The sequence below is a fragment of the Rhinolophus hipposideros genome (assembly GCF_964194185.1).
Source record: "Rhinolophus hipposideros genome assembly, chromosome: 11".
In the NCBI taxonomy this organism is placed as follows: domain Eukaryota; kingdom Metazoa; phylum Chordata; class Mammalia; order Chiroptera; family Rhinolophidae; genus Rhinolophus; species Rhinolophus hipposideros.
Window position 1 is genome coordinate 32,764,729 of NC_138057.1, and position 25,576 is coordinate 32,790,304.

General features: G+C 33.4%; 1 protein-coding gene across 7 annotated transcripts in view; it reads left to right on the forward strand.

Moving 5' to 3' along the window:
* The window catches only part of RFX3 (regulatory factor X3), a 266,691-nt gene that overhangs the window by 163,101 nt on the left and 78,014 nt on the right, over positions 1-25,576 (forward strand). For all 7 annotated transcript variants that reach the window (XR_013994520.1, XM_081067309.1, XM_081067311.1 and 4 more), the window contains 2 exons: positions 4,908-5,166; positions 23,815-23,889. Coding sequence is in view for 6 of the 7 variants with exons in the window: in XM_081067309.1 (XP_080923435.1) it covers positions 4,908-5,166; positions 23,815-23,889 (334 nt within the window). In the remaining variant the exon portion in view is untranslated. The remainder of the gene's footprint in view (positions 1-4,907; positions 5,167-23,814; positions 23,890-25,576) is intronic.

Consider the following 25,576-nt stretch of genomic DNA (forward strand, 5'->3'; position numbering starts at 1 on the left):
CCATAATTTGCCATTTTCATGCAATTGCTTGATTTTATCATTGACTAGCTTATTGGTGGGAGAATATTCAAGACCTGGGTGAAATACATCCAGGGTGAAATACAAAACACATAATGTAGAGATATTATATATGTGGAATTGTGGATAGTTAAAGAAAACGGAAAAATTGATTATAGCTGAGGTAAAGTGACATAATTATCCTACTAAACAAGCAAGCAGGGAATATTCAGTCATGTTTATCCAAGATATATGCTAAGGTATGATGGGAAGCAAACAGCAGTAATTTTCTGAATTCAATGGATCAGAGTCCTGACATTTACGTAGAACCTTAAACTAGAGTCTGGTATGAAGAAGCTTCTGTCAGCAAGTATGCACATATCTACGTGCTTACATTCATTACTGGGTACATATGCAGAACAATAGAAAGGTTTATTTTCTGCTGTAGAAATAATATGACATTATTTTCATAACAATCTGTGGCAATCAATGAAGAACAAACAAAAGGAACACAGCAGCATCTTTCAAATGTGCACAGAATTGCTTGGGAATTGAGCTGTTTCAGGAATGTACTGTCTAGAAATAGTTGCTTTCAATCTGATATACCAAATATTGAGTTATTTTCTAAAACATATATTTTGGAAATTTCTGAGGAAAATAGTGTGCAAGTAATAAGTCATATGTATTCATTTTACAATATGAAAGATAAACTAATCTGAGGCATAAGAATTAAAGGGTCATTATTTTTGCTACTTAAGAAAGAACTGCTTGTTTTTGCTCTTGGTGCTTCTTTTTTTTTGTTTTTAAACATAAATTCTTCAGCATTTATTCAGGAGCTTAGAGCATTTAGACATAGAAAAGACCTTTTGGAGTTATCTGCGCATAACTCTGGCTCTGGCTTCAGAAGGAATAGGTTAATGCTTATCTTCGTACGTTAAAAGAGCAATGGCTAAGAATATTATGGTCTGCCTCTATTACCCAATTCAATGTTTAAAATCTCCTCTATTTCTAAGGAAAGTGTACCATTTTTGTCACAAATTCAGAAACATTTCACAGCGTGCCATTTCCTAATAAAATTGTTTTTTCCCCCTCCTAGAAATTGCCAAGCTTTACCCCAGTGCATTTTTATACAGTAGGCAAGCCTTCTCCTTGGTCCCATGGGTCATGATTCAATAATTAGGATAGTTTATGGATTAGACATACTCTTTAGTGACGTTTACCCTTCTCTTATTCTTTGCTCATTTTCTAGTTCATGAATCATCTCCAACTTAAGGGGAGTATTAAAATCAAAGCAGGTTGCATTTTACTGCCTTATTTTCATACTGACTTGAGGGCTATAGATATAGATATTCTGTGATGCATTTGTTTGCATTACTAATGTTCACTGAGAACTAATTATACTCGTATAAAGGAGGCATGCCCAAAAGATGGAGTGATTTTCACTCCTTGAAATGTTTCTCTTGTACTATAATAACCACTTCCATGGTCATAGAACTTATAAATCCCAGGTGTATGATGGTATGCATCCTTTGAAATAGTCCTGCCTTTTCTGTCTCTTTCTGTGTCACTCACCACAGGTTCATCTGCAGGTCCCATTCTGGGTAAGACAGGAGAGTAGTGTGAGGCCAGTAAACAGTGAACTAAGGTATAAGGAAATCCCAAACAGCAACAGAAAGTTCACATGACTCCTGTACCACCTGTTAGGGCTATTCCCCAACCGTCATTCACGAATAAAGTTAAGTCCTTTTTATGTGACAGGATGGTTGCGAGCACGGGTTCGGTGCAGATTCCAAATCCATTGTTTTACCAGCTGTGCACTCTGGACAAAGCTATTTAACCTATTCACATTGTCTGTGAAACAGGAATTATAATAGTACCTATCACATGGAGAGGGAATAAAGATTAAATGCGTTAATATCTCATGCACATAGAATAGTGCCTGGTGCATAGTAGTAAATGGGCAGTGTATTCGCTATCATTAGTTATTATTGTACATTGTAGTTGTGAAATCAACTTATTATTAGGGGGCATGCATAAACATTTTGCTAGGACTACGAAAATGAAGGCTGGTATCGTGTCTTGCATCTGTCAAAGTATTTATTAGCTATAGCTATCTGTATACCTTATTTGGCTGTACTTAAATATTAATATCGTATTGTGTTATTTTAAGCACAAAGAGGGTCACTGTTATAGTCAGTGGATATAGATTAAAATGACCTCATTTCTCTTTTTACCTAAATTTGAAATCAGCGTGACTTTTATTTTGTCAAATAAATGTGTAAAAAAAGAAATATATAAATTAGATTTCCCATTGGGAAATACAGCAATGAGGAGAAAAATTGTATATGTATTTTAAATGGCATTTTTCTCTCTAAAAATTCTCTGTGGAGTTGTTTCTATCATCACCCACTATTATTTTACTAAAATTTACATAATAAATTATATTACAAGTGCAATTTTAATGAGTTAAAATGACTTGTTTTAAATGATACAGACTAGTCTTTGACTAGTGTAGCATAATTTCTCATCTTTTAACAAAACAAAAAGGATTTATGTTTCAGAAATGTATAAAACTGGCTATTATGTCAGATCATATTTTTATATGTTGACTAGTGTGCCCACAGTACACCAGCAACTGTGTTGAGTGTTGAGGGTACAAATGGGAATAAAACAATTTAATGGGAATAGAAGACATGAAGAAATTAACACTTAGTATCTTGAGAGTTATATTTCAGGTATGCTCAGGGTGTTAGGAAAGTACAGGGAACAAAACAGAACAGCCCTGTGAGGAGTGGCTGCAGAGGCCAGGTTGTGCAGAGAAATAATTCTGAGATAAAGTGATGCCTGAGCTGAGAGTTTACAAAAGATGAAGACAAAGAAGGGAGTTACAGAAAAACTTGAAGGCCTTTCAGGCAGAAGAAACCATATGCAAGAAAGCAAGAAGGCAAGAGAAAATGGCACTTTGGGGGATCAGCCAAAAAGGTCAGTGTGGTGCGAGTGAAGAAAGCATTGGAGGAAATTACTGCTACTACCACGTTCGGAGATTACTTAGGCTCCGCCCTGTTGGTTCTTGTAAGATCAGTCAAGGGTTTTGAATTCCTTCTGAAGACAAGAGGGAATCATAGAAAGGTTTTTTTTAGAAAAGTTTTATTTTCATATTTGCATTTTAGAAAAATTCCCCTGGCAGCCAGTTGAAGATAGACTGGAAGAGAGCCTGATTAGAGGAAGGAAAGCCAATTAGAAGGTAGTAGTGATGGAGAGTATTATGAATGAATACAGTAAGTATGTGAATGGGACGGAGAACTGTAGAATTATTTAGAAGGTGAAATTAGTAGGACTTAGTGATTGATGTAAGTGTAAGTGAGGAAAGAGTCAGCAATAATTTCCAAAGCTGATGGTGGTGCTGCTCTCTGCTGAGAGGGGGAATATATGAAAAACAGCAAGAGAGAGAGCTTTTTTTTTCAGTTGAACGTTAAATTTTACATATGGGACTTCCCATATGCCACAGGGTTTCCTAGTAGAGATAACCGGGTGGCTATTAGAAACCCAGATTTAAAATTCTTCAAGTATAACTAGAAAGTAAAGAGAGTGGAGATAATCAACTTATATACAAGGTTGTTTACCATGAGTATCTATATGGTCATATAGTTTATGGTAAATGTATGTGGTCTGAATAAAATGAGGAAAAATAAGAGCTAAACATTGAAATCTCAGAAAATATCAATATTTAAAGTGCCAGAAAAACGGAGCTTCCAAAATGTCCTTGAAAGGTAATGGTAAAAAAAAAAAAGTAGAAAAGTGGAAAAGAAATGTAGAAAACAGTAGAAAAGAAATGTAGAATAGGAGAGATTAAGACAGAGAAATCTTGTATATACATAGAAAATATATGAAAATATGCACGCCAAATTGTCAGTAGTGGCTAGCTCTGATATGCTGGTTGAAGAGAATAACAAAAGAACTGGGAATTTTAATTTGATATTTGAATTTTTAATAAAATCATTTTATACATCTCTACTATTTTTGCAACTTCTTGTGAGCATATAATTAATTCAAAATAAAAACTAAATTCGTGTTAAAATACATTACACTCAGTTGAAAATGAAAAATCAATCAATCAAACAAGCTTAATCAGAACAGAAAAAGGAGGGAAAGGGCAACATGGTGTGATCAACAAGGTTATACTGCAAATAGGTCAAAAAAGATAAGGACTGACAGCAGCCTTATTATCTTGGTATTTAGATTTGGTTGCAAGTGACCTTATTAAAAGCAATTTCAATGAAAGGCTAAGGGTAGAAGCTGTACTGCAGTTGTTGGGAAGTGGAAAGTGAGAGCACGGTGAGGTGGCATGGTCATCATGGTGAAGCTTAACTGTAAAAGAAGAAAGAGGTATGGATAGGGATTTAGTGTCCAAGGTTAGTAAATGTTTACTCAAGATCCTTCTGGTGTCAAGAAAGAGATCCACGCAAGCTTCCTTAGTCATGGAGGTTTATTGCAAGTCACCCAGGAATGTGAAGTAGTGTGAGGAGTTGACTTATCAGCCCCCAGTCATTCCAGACCTCAGCTTTTCTGAAACTAGAATTTGCAAGAAGTTCTATAAGGAACTGAAGAAGTCTCTCAACAAGATTTTTTGGAGGGAAGAGAACTGAGTATTTATATGCTGGAGGTAGGTACCAGTAGAGGGCAAAAGCTTTCAAATACAGAGAAGCGTTGAGGAACTTGTTAAAGGAATGTACCTTCTAGTTGGAAAGTAAAGCCTAATACTTCTGGGAATGAAGTTTCATACAAAATACAAAACTCGGCACGTTCCAAAGGCTTACCCGATGTATTCTGAACACAAATTCACACTAGAAAAAATTAGATAAGGTGATATAAATAAGCTAGTAAATTTCTTTCTTCTTCTTCTTCTAAAGCCGAACAACAACTTATCCTTACACAGAAACGCAGATGTACAGCCAAAACACTGGAGGGAATTACTTTGATACTCAAGGGAGTTCTGCACAGGTGACTACCGTGGTCTCATCCCACAGTATGGTGGGCACTGGTGGGATTCAAATGGGCGTCACGGGAGGACAACTCATCAGTAGCTCGGGAGGAACCTATCTGATCGGCAATTCAATGGAGAATTCTGGTCACACAGTGACACACACCACTCGGGCCTCCCCAGCAACAGTAAGTATTTGAGTTTTTATTTGTTTGATTTAGCTTGTTGGGTAGCCACTATTGTACATTTTCCAATATTGGGGGAAAAACAGCACACACGGGCTGGGACAAGAAAGTGTTGCATTTAAGTATTGTGGTATTATCTGGAATGCAGTATGAATAGTATATGTTACTGATTCACACCCGCGATTGTGTGAATTTGGAAGTTCTTAGTAGTGGCAAGTCAGAGAAGCGATTCTCACTCATAGGCTTTCTGCAGTGATATTTAGTAAAATACTTTAAATTTCTACTGAAAGAAATTGCTTTTATATTACGCTGATTTACACTGGCTTTTTATGAGATAAAAACCAAGAAGTATCATAGAGAGTAAAATATAATTTAGTTTGGAATTTTCACCAGTAACATGTATGCTAGCTCATTGCCAAAGAAGTTGCTTTATGTAGGGCAACATTTCCCAAACTTTAGACATTCAAGTTTGGCCATATTCACATACCACCTATACTATTATTTACTTAATATATAATTTTTAGTTGAATCATTTTGAAATAGAAAACATGTAATGTTTCTAATGTATGTTAAATCCATTCTTAAAAAGTAAAATAAAAAATGTTTTCCCATGTGTCATATGTAAAGCCATTGTGCATTCTACCAAAGAGACACTTTGGGAAGCACTGATCTGGGTAATTCCAACGAAAAATATTTATATTAGCTTTGATCATAGCTATGAGCAAAGAGTATCTTCAGAATACATATTTTAGTTTTCAAATTTTTAAAATTTAATAAATACATTTATTTTGACACAAGATGTTTTAATGTATTGAAATGATGTCGTAGAAATAGAAAGCTGTGTAGAATTCAATGTCATCAAACTCTGTAACCTGAGCTTTCTATTTTCACCTCAGTTGAACATATAAATGAGTGATCATTTAGAACTACGTAACTAAAAAGCAATGGAATTGATTTTCTACGTGTTTTATGTAAAAGGAGGCTGGGGATTCGGATTAAGTGCACACACCCATTTTTCATCATCTTACCATATAGTTTGTTCTTATAATGAAATTGAGTTAGAAACAAATTTGGTAAAAAATAATACGAGAAGCTTTACATTTTTCATTTTGTGGATTTTCAAGATAGAGCATATATGGTAAGTACTTTGTACATACTTTTCTGTTTGTAATGATTACGTGTGTTTACACTTGCATCATTTAGTGCGTTTTCTCTTATCCATTCTTTGAAGCCCCTTACTTTCAGTGCACTATTTCTTACTAACATCAGAACAGGTCACTAGCAGTTCTGAGTGGAGAGTTCCTTTTCTGTAACTTTTTCTTTGTGTTTTCAGAGCATTTCTTATGTATATTTGTCTCTTGCTTTTCATAACACTAAGTACAGCATGTCTGAACCTTTTAGTCACACTAGTAGATTTTTATAGATTAGAAACCAAGTCATAGCCTCTCTGACCCACAGTTCCCTATCAATAATATAAAGTTGTACTTAGATTAAATGGTTTCCTAATTTTCTCCCAGCTTTAAAATCATATTTACAAAACAATCGTAAAATGTCCTAGATGTGAAAATAACTGTATCTTTAGCATAAAAGGAAAAGAGGTAGAATAGGTGCCAGTACTTTATATTGCTCTTGAGAAAGGCTATCCAGAAAGCCATTTTCTTTGGAAAGGGAATTCATTGCCACTTATAAAGGTCTTTGAAAAACTGAAAAATTGGGGACAAAGAGTCTTTTCCCATTTTTGTTTCATTCACCCTCTCTCCCGTGACAGCATACCATCCCTCCATTCCCTATCCCTTTCGTACTTTACCTTCTCCAGACATTTCCACTGACCTCCCTGATTTCTGACTACCTGTTAAACATCTTTATCAACTGGGTATGGGCTTACTGAATTTGTTACTGCTGTCACTCAGTTAATTAAATTACTTATTCCAGGTCAAGTAAATACAGGTGCAAACATTAACAGGGTAAATTTTGTAGTTTGATTTTTTTCCATATAGAGTATGAAAAGTAGCATTACTCAAGTTATCCATTACACAAATCTGATGCTTGATTTCTATTATATTAATTGGCAAATTAAACTAACACTTAAAATAACTTGAAGTATAATGACTGTGAATAGTAGGAAGCTATAAGACAACCCCACCTATTCATAGTATCAATTGTACATATTAATTTATACTTTATGAAAAGCATTAATATTTAAGGTTTTGTTAATGTTTTTTTTGTTTTTTTATAAGAAAATTTCCTTTTTAGCAAAAGAAGTGTAAAAGTTAAATAAAAAGATAACATTTGCATGGAACAATCATAAGGTACCTTCATCAAAGCACATATGATAGTGGCATATGATAGATGTATATTATTTAAATATACATCTGCTAGTGTTTATTGTGTTACTTTGTATTTATTACCAAAATTTATGTTCAATTTAAATCCCCCTCTCAATTCTGCTTGAGATCTTCATCTGCTTTATTCACAGTGAGGTGGTAATTCTGTTTACAATTTCACATCTGTTACTGTAGTAAAGTTAACGTTTCAGTGCCATGAAACCTATTTAAGATTCCCTACCATCCTCCTTCTGCCAAACGTTAGAAAATTTGTAGCTTTTTGGTTGTTTAGACTCCCGGTAGGTACCATGTCACTAAAGGGAATTTGCTTATTTTCACATATATTTATCATTCAATGTAGAACCATACAAAGACTATGTATGACTACAATCTTGAACAACTTGTTGTCAAGACTCAGGTCATTTCTTTCCAAGCATGGCGCCCAACTGTGCTAAGTAAGTTCAGTTCTGGTGGTTTAGTGGTCCTTCTACCACCAGTAGTATGTGGGGGTGATGGCAACTGACTGTGTAGGAGTAGCATATACTGGGGCCAGGATTCCTGACTGGGAACATAGTCAGTTGGGCCGTTTCTTAAGAGCCTGTAATAAGTGAAGTGTTTAGCCAATTCAGTTCATGAAAAACTACTTAAGTTTGAGTATTTGGAAATAACAGAAACCTAACACCTTTATTCAGTTGCTGAGCAGCAAGGTTTACTGCTCTGATTCTCAGAATAATTGCCTTGACTCTGTCTTACATTTGACCTTTGCCTGTACAGAAATACTTTCATTTGAATTGATTAGGAATCATTTCCTTCCACAAAGAAAGTTTACTCCAGTGTGCAAACCAGTTTCTCAAAATATACCTATGAAGAAAGATAATGATTTAAAATTGAAGCCAATACTAAAAAAATAATTTTTTAAAAAATGATTAGCACTTGAAATATTTTCTTACCTAGTATAATATTCAGTAGAAAAGATCTTCTCATACAAGAAGAATCTTCAAATCATTAATGGAGAATTTTTATTTGAGCCTGTGATTTACTTTCATTTTATAACTTTAATGAAAAAATATTTTACATAAACATGTTTTAGTACTTCATTTTTGCTTACACATTGAAAATACTGTCAGTTTTCAAGCTACCTAGAAATGTCAGAATTTTTCAAAAGATTATGATGTTGATAAATTTTATTTGATGAATAAATTATGGTACAAACTACCAATAGTATCGGTTAAAATACTATTCTCCTTTTACTTACTGTAGTCATTTATTTGGTCAATGGAGTCTGTGTGTATAATATATACATGTGTATGTGTTTACATATATTAATATATATACACACATTTAAAAAGCATTTCTTGCTAATAGTTTTAAGTAAGAATTTTCAAAAATATTAATGTTTCTTTGGAACCTCACTGTCTATGAGTTCAGTTAAGTTACTACTTAAATAAATGTTTTACATTTCATTAAATTAATTCTAGGGATCTAATTATTGTTAATATTTCAGTAGCACATGGACATTAATGTTAGAAGATTGGGCTACAGTCATTATTCTGAACTTACTATGCTTTGATCTTCCTTCTAATTGCATCGCCATGTTTCCTTATGTGTTGTTATTCAATTGAAACACTAATTTATTTTTCTTCATTATTTTTCTGTATAACCATATCATTTACAAAATTTTAGGTTTTTGAAACCTGGACACAATTTACATTCGAATATCAAAAATTTATGATTGCAGTTAGTGATATTTTTGTGCTCATTACAACATAATTTATCTTATACCACACTATACAATAATTAGCAATTTGCTTTAAGAAGGTTTATTTACTCACTCCTCCATAAAGTAACATTTGTGTTCTTATAATTAGATGGTTATTTACAACGGTTTTTCTATCTTGTTAGCTAAATAAGATTACATTAATCAATTGAGACTGTAATATGAAAGCTAATTTTTACATCTTTCTGTATATATGTTTAGTAATTATATATGTTAAGTGACTTTTACTAAAATTAGATCCCATTAAGGGGCACAAGGAAAATGGGTTGAAACTAAAATTGTCATATCTCTCCCTCTTTTGATTAATGTAAAATATTGTAATTTATTTCAGTTACTTGGAGGAAAATTTGAATGTCCATCTGCTTCTCTATAAGTAAAAGTTTGGCCTGGCTTATACAATATATAGAAACTTAAAAATCTGTGCTTTTATTTCTTAATTTTTGGTTTACTTATTTATGGGTTTGGTATAAGGGAATGATTTTTGCTAAGAAAATGAATATGTCTAGCACCCCAGAAAATGATTTTGCCTTCTTATTCCTTTGCTGGAGTGGTACCAATGACCGTGTTTTATTTTAAAATTGTTATTTATTGATATGAGTTAGTTATATATTCTTATGTTGCACAATTCAAAAGATATAAGAAATGACATAATGCAGTCTTACTGTCACCCCTGTTTTTCAGTTCTTTTCCTTAGAGGCAACCACTATTAGCAGGTTCTTTTGAGTATCATTCTAGAGATATTCTGTGAGTATACAAGCAGAATGTCTCTCTCTCTCTCTCTCTCTCTCTCTCTCTCATTACCATTTCTTTTAATACAAATGATAACAAAACTACTGCATCTTGCTTTTTCTTTTCACCTAGCAATATGTCTCAGACATTTTTTTTCATATTAGTAGTTGAAGGGCTTCCTTATGTTTATGGGAAATGACTATATTAGAAGGAGCTGAACTACCCATGTATCTTACCAAAGGGAAAAAAAAGTTAAAATAATGTTGGATTATTGGTTATAGCTATGTAGAGATAGAAAACCAATATAGTAACAGGAGATGAAAACTTCTGTTTAATTATCATGCATAAAGATATGCTAAAAAGAAATTTTTTTTAAATTTAGAAGTGTGCATAAATTATGCATAAATCAGTTATATTTTATATATTAAGATTTAATTTCTATTCTAAGACTATTATTCTTTTTTTAATTAAAGTTTATTGGGGTGACAATTGTTAGTAAAGTTACATAGATTTCAGGTGTACAATTCTGTATTACATCATCTATAAATCCCATTGAGTGTTCACCACCCAGAGTGAGTTCTTCTTCCATCACCATATATTTGTTCCCCTTTACCCTCATCTACCATCCTCTTTCCCCCTTATCCTCTGGTAACCACTAAACTATTGTCTTAAGTGGCTGGACTCTTATTCTAAGACTAATAATTTTCTTAGTCTTTTTTAGTTAGTCTCAATGATAAAACAAAAATACTGCTCCACATATTTTGGCAGAAACATGTACTTGTGTGTCCATTATGATCGTAGCATTTTCTGTTTTCCTGTGTTCCGGTTTCCCTAGGCCAACCCGAATCCCCAAACGGAACTCCTCAGAGAGAGTACCATGAATCTTCTGCTTCATGCACTTAATCCTAAATTGACTGAAGATTGTGGGACCTCATTTTCGAAGCACTTAATAAAGTGGGACTTTGAGTGACTCGTAGTCTCAATCACTTCATCTCTATTCCATTCAGCTGTCAGTCAGTTCCGCACTGCTCCAGCCTTAAGTTGATAAGATCTAGAGGCAGTAATCTTACGGTTAAGGCTAGAAGACATTCCACTCCTAGAAATCTTGATAAACTAGAAGGTTAAGACAAACAGAATGACAGGGGCCTTCAACTTCTCCTGAACATACCTGATGGGTTCCCTTGAATTTCCAAAGCAAAATATAATGAATTGTTTTAATTTTCAGCTATTTCTTACTGAAACAACATTTCAGAACACAGGGATGTTATGGCATATCAGAAATGGCTAGATTCTATTTCATGTGAAATCTAGATTAGGAAAAGTTTAATGATGTTTGCACATTCTACTTATAAATATGGAGGTAATCTATGTTCCAGGTGACCTCTTGTATAACTTTGGCTTGACCCTTGCATGTATAAATCAAATTTCAAAGTAGTTTCCTACTTTGAAACTACTGTAAATTTTGAGCAAAAAGAATCATTAATATTCCACTCGTGGAGACCAGGTAATCCAGATAAAATATGAAATGTATTGGTGGGAAATGGAAATACACTGTAGTCTAGGAGTTACATCTGAGTCAATATCAGACTCATAAAATTTTAATACTGCCTCTTCCATTAGCCCATGTCTTCTAATTTGACGTGGGGAAATACAACACAATGTTTATGTCCAATTCTCAAATCAAAGGGAATTTTTCTGTGTTCCCAGGTTTATCACAACACGCCCCAAAAGCATGTAATTTGATTACCACTTTCTCAGCATGTATAAGGGCAGTTGTGTTTAGTAGTCACAAAATTATCTGGTTTCTTAATAATAAAATCTAGTTATTATGTTTGATTATAACTGTTGATGTCCATAAATTTCATGGGCTAGGAGTTTGTAATCTAACTTCCGACCTTTAGAAATAATTTTACACATTTATTTGAAATTTACTTACTATACATTTTAGTAACTTTCCCATCTGCCTGGTAAAAAAAAGAAATTATGTTTTCAAAATTATAGCGAAGATGCAGTTAAACAAGAGAAGGAAATGAAATATAAAAATAGAAGGGAGGTAACGAGATCAGAAGTTACAGATAATATGATTGTATACCTGATAGAAATCGTAGAGAATCAAATGATCTTATCAAATAATAAGAGAACGTACTAAACTAACTGAGTACAAGATTAACATACAAAGAAATCAATAGCTTCTCTAGATGCAAACAACAGTAGTTAGAAAATATAATAAAAGCCAAGATCTCATTTATGTAATAAATTCAAAATATACCAGGCAATAAACTAACAATATATGTGTAAGATTCAACTGCGTAATAAAACTTTTTAAAGTTTCTAAACATGAAAAGAAGCTTGAATAATTGAAAAACAAATATTGATATCAAACATGTTTGCTTTCCCTAAATTAACTTTACATATTTCAACATGATCTCGATCAAAGTACCAGTGAGTTTTTTTTCTTTTACAAGAAAAGCTGTTTATATAAGTAAACATGCGAGAAGACCGAAGAAAACTTTGTAAAAAGAAACATAATGGAGAGAGGTGGGACAGAAATAACCCTACCAATTATTCAAACATATTATAAAATTATAATATTAAAACAGAATTGTCTAGGCAATTGAATAGACCAGAATAGATCAATGATAAACTGAAGGCCATAAATAGGCCAAATGCATATGGAAATATAGTGTATGATAAGGGTGGCATTGCCTGTCAGTAGAGAAATAATGGATTATCACTAAACGGTGTTTGGGACAACTGGATAATTATTTAGAAAATAAAATTAGATTGGTTCCATATATTACTGCTTACATAAAAATTAATTTCACTTGGATAGAAAAACGTATTTTATTATTATTCTCTTACAGAGGTGAAGCATGATGTAAAATCCAAAAGTTACAAAGAATATATTGATATAATCAACTGCATAAGTGAAAACATTTTATATGACAAAAACTACAATGAACAAAGGCAACAATGCAACGACAACCTGGCATAAAGTTTTAAAACATTTAGTATTCAAAGGACTAATTTGTTTAATACATAGACCACTTTTATAAATCCATCAGAAAAGAAAAAAGACCAAAAATGAGGAAACTGTATGAACAAGCACTCCACAGAAAAGGAAATGAAAAATGAACTACAAAGAAATAACTGTTTTCATCTCTCACACAGGCAAAACTGAAGTTAGTAAGCTTTGGCAAGGGTGTAAAGAAACAGCCATTCTCATTCATTCTTGATATAAATCAAATTGGCTCAGCATTGAAGAACAGTATGGAAAATTTTATCAAAATTGAAAATACATATATACTTGAAAATACATATATACTTGATCAACATATATACTTGAAAATACAAATACATATATACAGAAAGTGTACTTCTAGAAATGTAACAAGTACTGTTGATAATTCTTACATATGTGAAGTGCTGCATAAATAACTATATTTACTGTACAGTTATTTGTAATTAAAAAAAGATTTGGAAAAGGCCTCATTATCCATCATCAAGGAAATAAATAAATTTTGGTGCATTTGTCCATTCAGTAGAATTTTATACCATTAAAAAGAGTGAGACAATGTATGTGTACATAGATATAGATAATAGATATAGCTATAGATATGGAAGATCTCCAAACATTTGAAAAAACAAAGGATTATGTGTGTGTGTGTGTGTGTGTGTGTGTGTGTGTCTTTAAATAAACACATATTTGTATGTACTTATATAAGCACAAAGATATCTAAAGAATGCATGAAGATAAAAACGTGGGAGGCATATGATTATATTATCTCTTCAAGAAAGTGATTTATTATTTTAGAAAATCTCAGTCAAGCTCTTAATGATTATAAAGTCTATCTATTTGGTCATGTTCCCCAACCCATGTAGCTGAAACAGCCCTTTCTTTATGTGCCCAGTATAAAGACTTCTGTGACATGTCACGGTACAAATTAAATCTTGATCCTAGGTTTTAAAAAAAAACTCCTCCTTTATTAGATTTTTGAAAGTTTAGCGAATGAAAGCTGGCATTAAATGCAGTAAAGATTTTTAGAGCCATTCTTCTTATTAAATACTTTGGAGTGAAAATGAATGTTTTGTATTTGTATTCATGTACTTACCTAGAGTCTGTATTCTTTTCTTTAGTCATTCATTCTCTCTAACATTTACTGAGCAATCACTATTGACCAGGCACTGAACTTCTATGAATATAAAGGTTTACAACATAGGTAATGGAGCTAGTTTCAGCTTTGAAATATACCTAATGCTCCAACGCAAAGAAATGGAAATCCACAAGTAGCCCCAAAACTTCCTTTAATTGCGTAGTTTCATCCTCCCTCACACATTATTTTTTTTAAATCACAGATGTTAATACGTTATAAATTTATTAATTTTAGATTCACCAAAATTATGCTTATCTTCTGATTTTGTTGCTAATATAAATTGGAAAATTGCCTAAAGGCTGGGTAGGATCCAGTAGCAAGAGAATGAAAGAAAAGCAAAAAATTCAAATAATACATAGACTTCAAAAAATCACCCTTTAAGTAGGGTTAGCTAGCCTGTTGTAGCAATGCCCATTATCTCCCTACTTGTTCTCCCTGAAGTAATAACTGCAGTCTGACCTTGGCATAGAAAAACATCTGGATCATGTTTTAATGCAATGCTTCTCAAACTTGAGTGTGCTTTCTCTGGAGTGTTGGGTAAACCCATCCCTGGGCCCCACCCCCAGGGCTTTTATTCAGTGTGGGGAAGGACCCAAGAGTTGCATTTCTTACAAGTTCCCAGGTGATTCTGTTAATGATGATTCAGGACCACACTTTGTTAAAACCTCTGATTTAGTGATTATATAATGACTTAACTACAAAGTGAAAGTGTTGTTAGTTCTAAGAATGATCTACAAGGCAGCCTTGAAATTTTACATTTGAAAATGTAAACTTGTCCTTAAATCCTAATCCAGCAGATTCCTGAAGGGTAATTCTTGCCTGGAGTGCTTATGCAGGTGATGTGTTAGAAAATCTTTTCATTGTCAGGCACTCATAGTGTCCTGGTGAGCGTGGAGGGATATGGACTCTACAGAATGATCAGGGGAAGTCCAAAATTAGTTTTGGTTTCAATCCACCAATTTAAACCAAATGTTCTCAGAACACATCAATTTATGCTAGTTTCTTATCAAAATGTTTTTTTCCATAAATATTCCAGAATAGCTTCTAGTGGCACACAATTGCCAAAACTTCAGGTTGAGAGCATAATAATTTAAAATTTTTCTCTAGATGTAAAATTATCAGTGAATAGAAAAGATTTCATATAGTTAAACATTTACAAGACTTAAAACTTCTTTGCTATAAATGCTTAGTGTGCAAGAGTAAGATTTCATCTTTAGTTTCTGGTTCAAGCGGAGATGGAAAGCAAAGCTGGTTAGGTATGTTTTCTGGGCATTTTTAATTCTTTTAAGAGTAAAAAAACAACCTATCCTGAATCCTTACAGTTAAGCTTCTTTTCAACATTGCTGTGGAGTAATATATTTACATGTTGATTTCTATATCATTTGAATATACTACAACTTAAAAAATAGTTTCATATTCAGAGCCTTAGCGTCAGTGGGTGTGTTTCTGTGCACATTACTGGGCCTCCCTGGGCTCAAGAGAAACCTGAGGATTCTTAGAAGACGTTCCAATGACTAGAACGGAACTGATTTAACAGCTTAGTTCAAAGTTTGGGGGCCACAACCTACAATGAGAAATACCTTTACATTGTGGCCCAGTGCTCACATACATACATACATACATACATACATGCATACAGACATATATTCATACAGATATTCATGAATACACGTTTATATGTACACATATATGGCTATGCATACATATTCAGATAACTGAATCCAAAGTTCCACGAAACAATACTTACCTATATTGTATGCAGGGACATCTCATTATTTTCTACTCTGATCAATATCTTTAATTTTTAAAAAAACGCTTGTCAGGACCCAGATAATTGATTTCATAACATACTAATTGGTTGCACCTTACATTCTGAAAAGCAATGCTTTGGGCAAATTGGAGAGGAGATCAAAGCATTAGCAATCCATATACGAGAGACCTGAAGGCAGGCTCTCCATTGTTTTGTTTGTTTGTTGTTGTTTTGCATTTCTACAAATGCCCAGATGATTCTAACAATTTTTTAGGACCACATTTTGAAAAAAAGCTGTGTTATAATGATTATATAGACCAACTGTAAAGTGAAGGTGTTCTTTATTTTGATGCTCTGGTTGAAATACTTCCTGTAGGAAATAGCCCCCCCCCCAACACAAACACACACCCGCAAGGCTGTCATTTGTAACAGGTAAAAGGCACTGGCTACATGCTCATGTCAGCAATCTCAGATACCTTTTCTGAGAAAAAGCTACCAAGTAGAAATATTTCTATCTTACTTAATCTCCAATGCAAACAAAATGTAAAGTCTTAGAGTTCAGGAGAGCAATTACCCAATAGGAAATCACCAGTCTGAAGTGTATTTTCTTCCTTGGGTTTCTCTAAAGCATTTACTGCTTTTTCACCAGGAAACAAAAATGCTGTTTCTCTAAGAAAGTGGTAACTGGTAAGGTTAACAGAGTAACCTGTATTAACAAGAAAATGCAACATACTTTAAGGATAAGTATTTTGTGATGATTAACATTTAAGTATACATTTAAAACATTTTGTTGCTTTCTAACTTGATCATTTTGAATTTCAAGTAATGCGTATCAATCATATTTAAGACCTTTCCTATTAGAATGTAAATCTTGTTTGTTAACAGTAAGTCATTTAGCTGCTTTTACAAGCCGCTCCTCAGAAGATACTTTCATTAGAACAATGTGAGATAATTTCCATTTGGCTTACGTTAATGTTGTTAATGTTATATTTGTATAAAATAGAAATTATGTAGAATTTAGATATATAAATGTTGGATTCCAATCTCATAGTTAATATGTCTCATAGTTAATATATGTAATCTCAAAAGTCCCTCAATCCCAGAAAGCCTCAATTTTCTAATCTGTGAAAAGGCGATAATATTGCTTGCCTTTCTTATTTTACAAAGTTGCTATGAAGATCCAATGACGATTAATGTAAAAAGGCTTTATAAATCATAAAGCATTATGCTATTACTTCTATTTTGAAATCACTTTCATTAACAATTCTAGAAAGGAAATTGTTTCTACCATGGGACCAATTTTAATTATCATTGTAGTTGAATATATCAGTCTTGACCTTTAGTCTTTCCGAAAGATTAAAAAGCCATTCCAGAGTCAAGAGAATATGCCTTGACTTATAAAGACAATGAATACGTTGACATAATTGTTCTTTTTCCTTCTGTCTTATTAGCATGTAATGAATGACTGGTCATTATTTACATTAAGAGGAAGTCCTAATTATCCTCAGATATGATATTCTATTTGGGCAATTGCATAGATGTCCATAATTGTGTTCCTAAGGATCTTTTATCTTCCAGAAAGGACGAATTTTTTTTAAGAAGTCATGTGCCCATTGTGGCTGGGATGGGTGTCATTTTCTTACTTGCTCTTTCACATAGGAAGTTTCTAAGTCTCACCCACTCCAATAATCTCATTTAATACTCTGTAAGCCTATTTGTCCAGGCTGAACATCTCATCTCAAATGGAGCAACCAACATTTGATCTCAGAGGAGTTATCATAGCTGATCTGATTATGAGGCAATAGTCCTGGATCATCATGAACTAGTCTAAACTCCCAAGCACCATGTATTGTAGCATTAGATCATCTTGGAAAGGATGTGTACACTTTTGGCAACTCAGTCCTAGGATGATTATTTAGTAAGAGGTACAACTCAGTGTTATACCTTTGCTCAGAGAAGAAGCTGAGGTGTACTCATGGTCTAAAACTTAATTAAAGTAGGTAATGGAAAATGTTGATTTACCATGCCCACTTATTAATTGTAAAAAACAACCACCATGAATCCTTTAGTTGTAAAAAGTTATTTGGCTCTGTACCATTAAATAGAAAAAGGAAAAAGGACATTTTTTTTTTTAATAATAAGAATCTAAGAGAAAGGGAAAGATATAAAGAGATTGATAGACAGGTGGAGAAAGAGGAGAGAGAGAGAGAGAGGGAGAGGGAGAGAAAAGCAACTCTCAAGAAGACAGACATCCCTGAGGCCTTGATTTAGTCTTTCAGGTTGTCACAGGGCCTCCTGCTAATCTGATTATAATAGTTTGCAGTAGAATTGAAATTTCAATAACAGAATGATCAGTGTTCTTGGAATAAAGATCATGCAGCAGAGAATGAACAGGAAAACATTTAGAATCTATTCATGCCAATGTGTTTGATGTGTGTATCTGAAATGTTCTAATCGCACAATCATGGAATAAAGACTGTTGTGTTCAAGTGAAAGTGAGGCACTGCCAAGCTTTCTGCCTCAGACTCCCACCTTCAGATCTGTAGTGAAACAAATAGGTTTATATTCATTCCTTCTCATTCTCACTGCTGCCTCATTACCAGGCTCTCAGAGCCTCAATCCTGGGTTAATACCATAGCTTCCAAGGTGGTTTTCCTGTGTCTAGATTTATTCCTACATTATGTCCCCAATTAATATATACAGTGCTACCATATCAAATCACTTCCCTTTCTAAAAGCTTTTCAACAATTATCCTGTTTCCTTTTTTAATTGAAGATCCCAGCCAAGAAATTGCAGTCTAACTTAATTTATCCCTAAAGGAACTTTATCCTTTAGCCAATCTTACCCTTCCTTGAACTTCCATTGTGAGTCTTATCTCTGTGCCTTTATTCATTCTGTTTACTCTGCCTAAAATGTTCACTAACCTGTCCCTATCCTAATGCCAGGCGTTATTTGTCAATCCTCAGCTAAAGAGCCACCTTATCAATGCTCTGTCTCTAACCATACCATTGAGAAGTAATTCTCCTCTCCTTCCCTCCCTCTGTATTCTAGGAATATTTAATTCATTTTGTTTTTCTTTAATCATTGCGGGGGGTAGGGTGACAGAGATAGATTCAGATCTACTGTGTCACTCTTGCCAATTAGTCAGGCCGCGATGTATTCTGAGCTTCTGCTTGACAGGGCTATGTTTTGAATATCTTTGTAAACATTTCTGTCTGTCTGTCTGTCTGTCTTTCTCCCTCCTTCCCTTCCTCTCTCACTCCCTCCCTCTCTCCTTTCCTCCCTTCATCCCTCCCTCCATCTCTCCATATCTCTCTCCACCTCTCCATCTCTCTCCACGAACACACTCACTCACACACAGAGCTAACACTGCACCTGTATATAATGGGGTTTTGTGTTTATTGAAATGGAATGAAATCTCATGAAACTCTACTAGTGCAGAAGTTCCCATCATCAGCAGTAAGCGCCATATTGTGTTTCCCAGAAAATAAAACCGGGTCTTATATTAATCTTTGCTCCAAAAGATGCATTAGGGCTTATTTTCAGGGGATGTCTTGTTTCTTCATGTATGACAATCTACATTTATTCAAATACAGTCATGTCATCTTCTTCTGGAACACCGTCATAACGTACTAAATGCATCCGTCTGGCTGATGATCTTAACTGGGGCTTATTTTGGGGGTAGGTCTTATTTTCAGGGAAACATGGTAGTTGTCTTATACTGGGGGTAGGGGACGCAGGGGTGTTTTATTTATTTTATTTTTTATTGGAAAAAAAATCCCCACATATTTCCTAAATTTGGATCACTTAAATTCTAGCTAGCTTATAATCTAGCTATTTAATATTTTCGTTATATGAAATTATAGTGATATAATATCTCTGTTGAGGTTGGAAACATTTCCTTCGAGGAAATATGAGACTATGTTGAACATTTGGGTCGATAACCTTTTAGATCAGTGAGCCTACTTTTAAGCAAATGTTCCATCTGTCCTACCTGATCATCGTTTTCTGCCTTAAATATGACAGTTATGGGTACTGTGGAATGGAATTTAGTATTAAATATATTTCTACCCAGGAGAATTTATAAATTTTTCGTAAGTACTGAATTTAAGTTTTAAATGATCTACAATAATCTGGAAGTGTATGATCTCACCAATTCACTTTGGTCTCAGTATTTTATGTAGGGTGTAAAATGCTAATACAGTCTGCCATCTTTCTCATGAGATTGGTTAACCCCCAGAAGCTTGAACAAATACTTGCTCAAATTATCAAATCCATAACAATGGAAAAGCTAACAAGTTAGTTTCATCCTCAGTGGGCCTAGTAGAAATTTATCCTAATTCTCTGTTGTGTTATATTTAGCTAGTTTGCTGTCCATCTATCCAACCCCTACCCATATACACAGATACATGTATAGTCCCCATGAAACTGCGATAGGACCAAACCATAAGCTACTTGGTAGGAGTGACATCAGCATTTGGAATATTAGAGCTGATTGATCCTCCATAACTATTTCCATAACATGTTATGGGTGTTAACATCTTCTCATGCTCTTGTCGCTGGAAGCTTCTATTCAACAAATATTTATTGGGCACACTTCAGCCCTTCCTTGGTTTAACCTTTCAACTAGCAGGGCATAGTCTGTTTGCCTCATAAAACCCTTCTGGCTTTATCTGAAAACTCACATTTTTCAAACATCCCACGCTTCCTTTAAAACCTTAATGGCATTTTTTCATCCCTGACTGCCACGTACCAATAACTAATTCCAACCTGTTAGTTCAGCCTCACTTCATACCACTGCCATATACATCACACCCTACAGAAAGGATTCCTTGACAGTTACTAATATGGGCACACATTGTGCTTTTTTGCTTCCCAGCCTAACTGAGTCCATTCTACCCACTGAAAACTTTACATCTTTTAAAGCATGGAGTTCTGAATTGGGGGAGTTTATAAACTCAGAGAAAATGAACACAAAATTTTGTAGGTGTATTTAAATACATTTTTCTAAGTAGTGAGTTCACAGTTTTTAATCATATCCTCACAAGTCAAGACTCACCCAAAAGTTAAAGAATGAAGAAACTTTACTTTCTTCTAAATGTCTGAACTACACTTTTATGTTTGTCACATATGGCCTTATTTAATTATACATTTATACATGTATGTGACAACATACCCTATCAATCTTGACAGATTATAATATAAATTTTTATCATGATTCCCTGCACACTACCTTATATATGATAGGTACACAGTTACCGTACTATTTAAAAAACTCATTTAAAAAATGGAATCGGAGCTATGATCCATTCATGAGATTAGAATTCCCCTCAATGTTTTCATTTAATAAATACAATAAATGCATGTTAAGTTTTTTTTAATTTTTATTTTTGTATGCTTCTCACAAGTTCTTGTCACCTAAGTGGTCACTAAATGTTCTGACTTCCCTTTGGACCAATTAATGAGCCTAACAGAATTCATTGATATTTGGAAGCCTGTGAGTTTCAAGTAGGCTCCAACAGGCTTGCTCAGAAGCTGGTCGTCTTTCTTTACTCAGAGATTACTTCTTTCTTGTTCTATCTTTCCTTGTTTCTTCCCTCTGTTCCCTGTCCTCTGCAAATTCAGCACAGGCTTAAGTCAATTGGGGCAGAAGATTCTTACAGCCAGAAGAAATAGCCCAGTTTTAAAATCTGTATTACAAAATGACGGTACCCAATTTTTAAGGTCCAAAGAATTCTAGAACGTCAGTATATCTTCAGGGAACCTAATTTGACCAAGATATTTTTCAGACCTTATACCTCCCTCAAAGCTCTTCAAAAGCTGGCCAGACACGAGAGTGCCGTTTCCAAACCATCTGGTCCTTCGGGCGTTGTCTGGAAATCAGAAGCCACTGTAGCGTACCAACTCTAGTGACAGAAGCAGAGCAGACAACTTTCTTTTTTTCCAGAAAAGCAAGTACTGCTTTATCCAACATAAAATTGCTAATGAATAAATAAACCCAAATGTGGATTCTCCTTCAGTATTGCTTATCTATTATATTTCCTATAGTTTTTACCTTTCATCTAAACCTATAAACTACACGATACAGATCTTTTTTTTTTCTTCTTTTTTTGGTAGACTGAAATCTAGCCTTAAATTTTCCACCCTCAAAGTTTAATTAAAATGTAGACATTTTAGCAAATTTAAGTTTTGAGCAAATTCTTCCTAGAAGAGATTGAAAGTGATTTCAGCTGTTTTTTTGCTAGATTTTCTGTTTAAAAGCAAGAGCACTTATTCTTCCCGTTTACCAAGGTCCTTTACAGTTTTACTATTTCACATTTTGGTAAATGTTTGTTTACTCATTACATTTACATTATTCTTTCTGTAATGTATCTTATTTCGCTTGTGCAATCTCACTTTCTTCAGTTTATTTTCAAGTATAATGATAAACTGCGTTAATATCCCATCTGGCAGCAAAATTGTCTTAGAAGCCAGATTAATTTTGTGATCTAAAAATAAGTTAACAGTAAATTAAATTGTATTACATCATCTCATGAGTTAATTAATAGCTATTTTAAAAATACTTTTTCTATAATTTCGAACCTACCATTCTCCTCAGTATTACATTTTATTAACTGTAGAGAAGAAGAACTAGTAACTTGGGAAAATAATATAAAATAAAGTTAAAACTATTAATTCCCAAGTTGTTTAGAAGAAAATTATGTATAATTGAGAATGAACGTCTGTGTATAAAGTATTACACCATAAAGAAATTGGAAACTTGATGGAAAAATAAAATAGACTTTGTTGCGGATATTTCTTTCTTCCTTTTTTTTTTTTTTTTTTTGGTGGAAGGAGGCAATATGTTAAAATTTCCAGCCATTGTTAATTTCCATAGCCAATGTATAAGTAAGTTAACTATGTTTTAAAGCATTTAATACTTTTATAACTGCTTATACTGAGTTATTGATTGGATCAGATGGTAAAAATAAAAAATAATGAAATAGATTTTCTGTCTTAAATTACATAATATGATCTTTTATTTAACTTCAGTTAATATTGTCAATATAACCTAATAACCAAACATAGTGTATTCAAAACCTGTTTTTACATTACATGCTCTAATAGGAGCTGATAGAGATTTTTTAATATGAGATTATCGAGCACAACTCATATATTGTCACCTGCTACTTAAATTAACGTATTACGATCCCTTACAGTGTGCTGAAATTACATGGAATACGACTTTTTCTGTGGTTGTCCCTTTTCTTTGTTGGCTCTGAATTATTTTTTTTTTCTACATTCCATTTCTGCTGTCATTTCTAATAGCTCTTCTTCACCACCATGTCCTAAAACGTGATGCAGGGCCCATGATTACATCTTAATGTTTGTTCATACCAATGACTGTCCACGTACAAATTTTAATACAGGGTTAAGAAAGGGGTGGATAGATTTAGTAGTTTTTGAACATTAATGAAGGTGTCTACACATTTGCATTAAAATGTAATGCATGTAAAACACAAAATCAGTATAATTTTTCTTTCATGACAGAATAGAACAAGTTTTAAATACTCTTTGGGTGGGAGACTATTTAGAGAGTGGTTACTGTCCCACATCTTGAACTATCAAAGTCAAGAATTTTTTCTCATAACTAGAAAATTCCACTGGGGTTCCTGTTCCTCAGGTCTCCATTCTGATTATAATTAAAGAATGTTTAAAAAAAGGTTTACTTTCGTGATTGGGCTTATTATTAGTGTGCATATTTTTATTTTATTCTCTGGTGGTGGGGGGATGGTGGGGAATATACACATTTAGTGACATTAGCCACCATTCAAGAAAAAATTAGACTTAAACAAAAATCTATCAAAAATTCTCTGGTGAGCCTTTTATTACTATCTTGTCTTGAGCCCTTTTTTTTTTAATGACATCTATTATCAGATTGAAATGGCGATTGAGACGCTGCAAAAGTCTGACGGTCTGTCCACTCACAGAAGCTCTCTTCTCAACAGCCATGTAAGTTGCCTCTTCATGTAAACTAATCTCTTGCTTGTTCTGCATGTGTTGCTTGCTTCTAAATGCTTGTTTTATTTATTTACTTATTTATTTTGCTTCTTAACCTTCCTTTCTCAGCCCCTATGATCTCTGTATCACTTAATGGCTATTTTGTACAGTAGAATATCTAAAAAATAGAGCCCCAATATACTGCTTTACTTGGTGTTTGTACTGTTTTGGTACAAATGTAACATTTTTAAATTGATAAAAATCTGCTGTTTGAAAAAGTAATTGATGGGAATTTTTAAACATTGAGCAATTTCTAATTTGATATTCATTTTATGAAGCAAATGCTTATAATCTGCATCTCTGTCTGAGACAGAGAAATGGTTGTGTCTAGTTGTATGTACAGTGATATTCTTTAAGTAGAAAAAAGATTATTAATGCCAAACGCAATGTTTGAACATGATTCATTTATCAGTATGACTACATAAGATGGGTAGGAAACAGCTACATTGGGCCTAAGACCTAAAGAAAAAGGAAACAGAGCCAAAAGAAGTGAAGCTATAGATAAGCCGTAAATTGCTAGTAATTGAGAGAAAACAGGAATACTGTTGCTATTTCTTAAAAATTTTAACTGTTATCAGCTGCAACATCACTATCACACTGGTAAGTGTAAGAAGAGTGATGACAGTTTTATGGAACTAAACATTTTCATCGAATGTTCAAATTTTGGGGAAAAATGAAAATGCTGATTAAAAATTGTTTTGTTACCATGGTTTCTGAATATATGGGAAAAAGTAAATAGACCTATGAATTAAATATCTTTTAGATAGACCTGCTAAATTTGTATCAGTGACAATATAGTAAGAATTATTTTTCCCTCCCAACTGATAATGTATACATTCTTAAATTTAGAGATAAATTATTATGATTTTTAAAAATTCTTCCCATATTTTGTGACTGAAAAGAATTGAAAATTGGATTACCCAAATGAAATGAAATGTCATTATTTTTCAATAAACCTAAAATCTTTAGCTCATAGAAAATGGTTTCACTATGCTTTTTAAAGATTTGAATTTTTAGATATTTGAATTTATATTCCAACATACCACTAAATACTGTTTTCGTATATGTTTGTTTTTAGGTGAAGTATTTTGTCTTGTTTAGTTTTTCAAGGGGCAGTATCATGGCAAATAAAAACTGGTTAGCCAACTTGGAGAATGCCTACAATTTTGGTGAAAATTATACATATAAATTTAAAAATAACATATTTTGGTCCTTCTTTTTGAAACACTTTAAGGAATATGATTTTTCCTCTTTCTGAAAATTTGTATGCAATGTGTCACTCTTTTGTATGTTTCATAAGTATATCCCTGTTGTGTTAGCATGAATCTGTGGTTGTACATAAAGGCTGACTTACTGTATATTATCAGGGTTTATGTTTGGGGGAGAAGGGATAACTAACTGGTGTGTTTTGAAAATGGCAAGTGAAACTGTTGTTTACTTTTAGTCAAAATATTCAGAGATTTAAGAAAAAAAATCCCTGAAGTTTCCAGTTACTTTTTTTTTGAACTTTCAGACAGCTAAGAAGTTGTGCTTTGATATTCAATTAGCATTTCATTTTCATTTGAAATATATATGTTAGGAAAATATGTGGTATGTCTAATTTTACCTTGAATTATCCATTTTAATGAGTATTTTCATG